The 6,838-nt window shown below is 42.2% G+C and overlaps 1 protein-coding gene across 1 annotated transcript; it reads left to right on the top strand.

Moving 5' to 3' along the window:
* Nucleotides 1-738: 738 nt before the first annotated feature.
* LOC147974532 (uncharacterized) lies at nt 739-1,992 on the top strand. Its single transcript, XM_087520074.1, has one exon. The coding sequence runs from the start codon at nt 739-741 to the stop codon at nt 1,990-1,992; it is 1,254 nt and encodes a 417-aa protein (XP_087376200.1).
* The last annotated feature ends 4,846 nt before the right edge of the window (nt 1,993-6,838 follow it).

Genomic DNA, 6,838 nt, shown 5'->3' with positions numbered 1-6,838 from the left:
GTCTCCAAGGTCACTGGTGCTACAACTCCTTAGGATGTGCCATGATGATCTGTCACATTAGTATTAGCACCAGGGTTACTTTGAGAAGGACTAGTCTGATGGTTGTATGCATGATTTTTGATGTTATGGATGTAGGCAGAACATGTTTAGCGTCTGTCTTCAGAACTTGGTACCCTACTTTACCTACTGCTATCCTGTTCAGTCTGGTTGAACTATGGACTTGTGGTTTCTATGAAGATGTTGAAATCTATATTCTCTCTAGCAGGATTGTGGGGTTTAATCTGATTCTCATGTTACTGATGATATGTCATGCCTCTTGTCATTGCTTGTATAAGCTCTCAAACATTACTGGGTCTCAGCCAACCCATGTCTATAATTTTCATGAGTATGGTATTATACCAGGAGATGGGGCCTGGTATCAGCATCACAAACAGACAGTAAACCATGAGTAGGAATAGATCCTGGAATATTTTAAATTGGAACATTAGGGGTTTGAATTCTCCTGACAAATGGCTGGCCATTAGGCAAAAAATTGAGGAAAGTGCTGCTGGCATTTTGTGTTTACAAGAAACAAAGAGACAAAATTTTGATTTGGCCTACATTCAAAATTTCTGCCCTCAAAGATTCAACAAATTTGAATATCTACCTTCAATTGGAGCATCTAGTGGAATTTTGACTACTTGGAATGGGACTCTCTTCACTGGACAGTTGCTCTTCCAAAACAAGTTCTCTTTAACCATGCAGTTCACTTGCACTTCCTCTCTTAAACCATGGATCCTAACAAATATATATGGGCCTTGCAACATTGAGGAGAAATTGGAATTTATTGAATGGTTTACAAATATACAAATGCCTGATGATGTTGACTGGATTGTTATGGGGGATTTTAATTTCATCAGATCACCTGAAGACAGAAATAGACCTGGTGGAGATGTTAATCAGATGCTGCTATTCAATGAAGCTATTAGTAACCTGGGATTAATTGAATTACCTCTCAAAGGAAGGCAGTTCAGTTGGAGCAACATGCGAGACAGCCCTTTGCTTGAAAAATTAGACTGGTTCTTCACTTCTGCTGCATGGATGACTTCTTACCCTGACACCACTGATCTGCCCCTTGCAAAGCCAATTTCAGATCATTTGCCTTGTGTTATAAAAATTGGTACAGCAATACCCAAGTCAAGAGTTTTCAGATTTGAGAATTACTGGTTGAAGCACAGCTCTTTCAAAGATATTGTGCAAACTGCATGGAATATTCCTGTTGGTTATACTGATCCTGCAAAGAAAATTAATGCTAAATTCAAAAACTTGAGGAGAGCACTCAAACTTTGGGCAAAGAATCTATCCTCTATCAAAAAACACATTGATGAGTTGAATGAATGTATATTCCTATGGGACTTCTTGGAGGAATTTAGAGATTTAACTTCATATGAGCATAATTGTAGAGAGCTCTTGAAAGAAACTCTCCTAACTACCCTTAGTAATCAGAAGATTTATTGGAAACAGAGAGGAAAAATCAAAGGGGTCAAGTTTGGTGATGAAAATACAAAATTCTTCCATACAAAAGCTTCTATTAATCACAGGCATAACAAAATTGCAATGCTCATGAATGAGGACCAAGTGGAAATTATTGATCATGAGGGCAAGGCTGCAATACTATGGGAAGCTTTTAAGAAAAGGCTAGGTCACTCCAATGGCCATACCATGCATTTCAACTTACAAGACCTGTATGGTAACAGAGTGGATCCACAAATTTTTCAAGACCTTGAGAAACCTTTCTCTCAGGAAGAAATTGATGAGGTTGTCAAAAATTTGCCAACAGACAAATCCTCAGGTCCGGATGGATTTAGTAATGAATTCCTAAAAGCTTTCTGGGAAATTACAAAACTGGATGTAACTGAGCTTATCATTGCCTTCCATGCTGGAACTGTGAATTTGGAAAGCATCAACACTTCTTATATCACACTCATTCCAACACTAAATCCCTTGCCATGACAAGGGATTTAGTCACACCTCCACTGCAAGTGAACTCCTGCCCTGACTTCCCTATTGTGCAGTATGCAGATGATACTCTTGTCATCATGCAAGCAAGTGCAAGACAGCTAGTATGCCTCAAAGCTTTACTAAACACATTTGCATCTGCCACTGGCCTCAAAGTAAACTATGGGAAATCTCTCATGGTGCCAATAAACATTGCAGAAGACAGAGTGGATATTTTCACAAACACTTTACAATGTGCCAGAGGGCAATTTCCATTTACATACCTGGGGCTACCTTTGGGAATTTATAAGCCAACTGTGGAGCAATGTTTGCCTATAGTCAACAGAATTGCTAAGAGGATTACTGGCATTTCCACTTTCATGACTCAAGCAGGGAAGGTATTGTTGGTCAAATCTGTGTTGGCTTCTCTAGCAGTTTACTTCATGTGTTGCGTGGATGTTCCCATCACAATTAAACAGCAGATCATTAAATACTTAAGACACTGCCTATGGAGGAGTCCTGATATGGGGGATAGGAGGCCAGCACTAGTGGCTTGGCACACAGTTTGCAGACCAAAAGATCAGGGTGGCTTGGGTGTCCTAAATATCTTCACACAAAATAAAATCCTGCTAATGAAAAATCTTCATAAATTCTACAACAGACATGATATCCCTTGGGTCAATTTAATTTGGGAATCATACTACAGCAATGGACAACTTCCAGGGGATCAAAAAGTGGGCTCATTTTGGTGGAAATCCAACCTAGCACTCATCGACCAATTCAAAGCTATAGCTAGATGCAATGTGGGAGATGGCAAAAGTGCTCTGTTCTGGGATGATATGTGGCACCAATTTGTTCTAAAAGACAGGTTTGATCACTTATATTCCTTTGTTAGAGATCCACACAAAAGTGTTCAGTAAGTGATCAACACTGAATATCTCCAAGATTTATTCCTTCTGCCTCTTACTACACAAGCATATGAGGAGTTCATACAAATGGAGGACATGTGCATTGCTCTAAGACACTCTGAATATTTAGATGCACTGGATACTTGGAGTTACATCTAGGGAAATGAATACTATTCCTCAATTAAAGCTTATAAAAGTGCTAATTGGACAAAAACAAACTCCACCTCACTTCTCATGGATTTGGAAAAGTTCCTGTCAACCCAAGCACAAAGTTTTCTTCTGGATGCTGCTACATGACAGAATCAACACAAGAAATCTTTTAAGAAGGAAAAACTTTGAATTGGAAGTCTACAATTGTGTAGTGAGAAATTGTCAGCAGGAAGAAACTCTGCACCATCTCTTTTGGGGATGCCCTTTTGCTGTCAGATGTTGGGACTTCATCTTCCCTTCAAGAACACCTAACTTGTCAGTTCTGGAAGCATACCAAGATCTCAAGGACAAACTCAATTACCCTTTCTTTATGGAGATTATTATATTGGGTTCATGGGCAATATGGATATCAAGAAACAACAAGATTTTTGAAAATATAACCCCTTCATTTGATGGCTGGAAGCACATATTCTTTCAGGAGTTAAAGCTTCTCAAATATAGGATCAAGAAGAAATATGTAGCTCAATTCTCTGCTTGGCTGGATGCTTGGTTGTAATTTATATTTATGTATAGTTCCCTTTGTTTTTTTTGTTTCTTAGTCTATTCTTCTTCTTAGCTGTAGGTTAGACTCCTTTTTTGGTAGTTTCTCTTTTGTTCTTCTTTCTCTTTTTGTTTGGGCTTACCTCAAGCCCACAAGACTTCTATTGTTTGTTTCTTTCTTTTAATAAAAGTTGCAGTGGGGTGTTTACCCTACTGTTTATAGTCAAAAAAAATATGACTCAAAGCATTACATGCTATAGTGTGTATTTATTCATAATTTGGTTTCAAAATCTCATGCGTTCAATACATGTGTACCTTACTAGTTTTGAGTAGAGTAGCAAATTTCACGTGGCCCCGGGTATATCAAAATGCAGGGCCCATGCATCATTGCCTTTCGGTCGAACCTACGTCCACAATTTTTTGTACGTACTATATCTCCACTGGTCCCCGAACCCAAAATGCTGCCTCGTTCCCGTAAAACCAAGCAGCCCACACATATTTAAGGCGTCGGCTCGAACCCGTTTACTACGACGTGGCCCCGCACGCCGTAGTACTCCTACAAACCCTACCGCCGCACTCATCATCGGTTTTCTTCAAGAGGACGAGGGAGAAGCCGATTTGTAGTGGAGGCGCTTTCAAAAAAAAGGATCTGTAGTGGAGACCCCTACCCTAGGGTGCCCTAGGTAGCTACCGCATGCATCATTGTTTTTTCTTTTCTTTATGCTCTTGCTCCCTAGAGTGAAATGACGGTTGCTTCGTCCGTCCAGCTTAATGCGGGAAAGGTGGGGCTTTGTGATTTGACCCCTCGTCGCTCATTTTCTAGTACTGCGGCGCTACGACCGGGGTGCCTCCAATTCCAACCGCTGCTCCGAACTGTAATTTGGTGCATCGCACGTGGAACAAGACGGTGGATGAGCCACATGTCGGCCAAAGGGGTCCTCTTAAGTGTGTCACCGTTTCGTGTGCGGACTGACCCTGCTTGAGTTGCTACGCCAACACGACAGGAGCAGCCTACCACTTGGTTTTTCTCCTTGGTGAATCCCGACTATATTGATCGAAAAAGATACGTGCTGAACTACCCTCTCCGTCTCGGTTTTTTTATTTTTAGGCGTCTTAGTTTATAGGGCCTACACGTAGTTCTAGGTCATCCATTTGAGTAACTAAATATGAGTTACTATGTCACAAAACGTATATCATTGGATTCTTAAGCAGATGTAGTTGTATTTAAAAGTCGAGGGGGGGGCTTTTCCTGCGTAGTAGGTGGTGGAGCAGTTTCGCCTAGTCGGTTCGACAGAGATGCAAGAAGATGAGGGAGTAGGCTGCTGCAAACGTAGGGCTGTGTAATTTAACAGCGAGTTACTGCTGGACAGGTGGGGCCCGTGATTTGACTTGCCATTATCATTTTAACTGCGGCGCTACGACCGGCGTGAGTCCCCCAGATTCCTGACCACCTCCATACAGGTGCCTCTCCCAATGCTCCACCATGTAGTAGAGGCTGACTCTTGCATGAGAGCCCACTTCTCCACTTTTTCCTTGCCTCTATTTCCTCCACATATGCAAAAATGCCATGTAAAGCGCACTATTGTACTTAGTTTTACTTGCTCCTACATGTGCTTAAGCTTGCCACATAGGCATAAAGTATGATGTGGCAAGTTAATCAAGAAGAGAGATACTAGTTTGGTGACCCAAGGAAGAAACGGTACTAAGCGCGTGTACCTAGGTGAAAAGACAATTTTGAGTCTATAGCTAATTAAATGAAGCAAACTTAGCAACACCATTTCATTGGAAGAGGTCACTCCTTGGCAAATGCAATAAATACACGCGCTTATTAGCACCGTTTATTCCTTGAGTACGAAGAAAGAGATAGAGAGCAGTAACAAAAAATACACTTATAGCCAACCTTGTTGTAGTATGAGTGACTAAGTGATGACTATGTATGACATGCCAACATCAGATAGCCTAACGCACCGTGTTAAATCTCCAAGGCGCGACCGCGCGAGCGACGCGACGGTCGTGGTAGGCGCGACCATGATACGGGCTGCTGGCAGCCCTTGGATCTGGGATCAAACGCTCGCATGCTAAGTTGCTGAAAATTTGCAGAATAACCCTCCAGGATAGGATATTCACCCATAGGTCTAGAATCACGCCATGCAACCGTTCGATCTCAGATCCAAGGGCTCTCGAAATCCCGTATCATGGGAGAATGGAAAGCCACTACCCTGCCGTTCGCACGCTGGTAGTTCGCTCCTACTCGTCCCCGCACGTCCTTCAATACTATGGCGGTTCGCTCCTAGTCGTCCCGTCCATTCTCATTACGGCAGTTCCACTAATCCTAACCCTCCTCCCAAATCCATGGCGTCCCAAATCTCCACGATCGACGGTGAGTACAAGGTTAGAACCATCACCGGCGATGAGTTCGACGTCATCTACACCCGTTCTTCCGCGACGGTGAAAGGATGCCTTTCTCGCTTCAGACGCATGTTCGAAAACTCAGATGATGAGTGGGTCGCTAGGCTAGATGTTGAGTACACCACAGTCCTGGGATGAGAGAAGTATCTAAAGGACGAAGAGAGGAAGAAGCCTGCCGTGATCCAGGTTTGCGTACATAACGTTTGCTTGGTCTACCACATATGCCATGCCGACGTTGAGTGCCAGGATTTTAAGACCTTCCTCAAGGACAAAACAGTGAAATTCGTTACTGTAGACTTTACGAACGACGAAGAAGTCCTGGGTCGGATAGGCCTCGTTGTAGGCAACCCCTTCGACCTCCAGAAGAATCGGCTGGTTCCCTCTCGTCAGCCTTCAATGCTGACCCTGGCAGGAGCCATGGTTCATCCTTCGTACGGTAAACTGGAGAAACCTCCATACACATTTCATCGTCATGCATGGCAGCAGAATGTACTAGATATAGACCACATCCACTACGCTGCAATGGATGGCTTGTGACACTCCAAAAAAAATTATTTAGTTTTCAACAAAACTTTGTTGGATTTGAAGAAGGTCATTTTAATTCTTCCAAAAACCTCTCTCTCAAAAACTTTTTCCCTTGGCAAAGATTTTATTTTTGTATCTTCTTCAACTCTGGTGTTTGGTTATTAAAAACCTTTCTTCTGATTGCTTCCTACTCAAATATATTTGTTTGGAATTTATTTTTCTTTAAAAAAATAATCCTATGAGTTTTGGGACTTCTTTGATTTTGAGACCACCCATGGTTTTACCATGCCTCATGTGGTAAAACCTTCCCAAAACCCCTCCCTCCATTT

Source organism: Triticum urartu, chromosome 4A (assembly GCF_056163025.1).
Source record: "Triticum urartu cultivar PI428250 chromosome 4A, HENAU_Tu73, whole genome shotgun sequence".
NCBI lineage: Eukaryota > Viridiplantae > Streptophyta > Magnoliopsida > Poales > Poaceae > Triticum > Triticum urartu.
Note: the sequence above shows the minus strand (reverse complement) of the source record. Positions and strands in the feature narration are given on the sequence as shown.

What these genes read in the sequence shown, in the direction of transcription:
- LOC147974532 (XM_087520074.1), top strand. Translation starts at nt 739, where the DNA reads ATGCAGTTCACTTGCACTTCCTCTCTTAAACCATGGATCCTAACAAAT.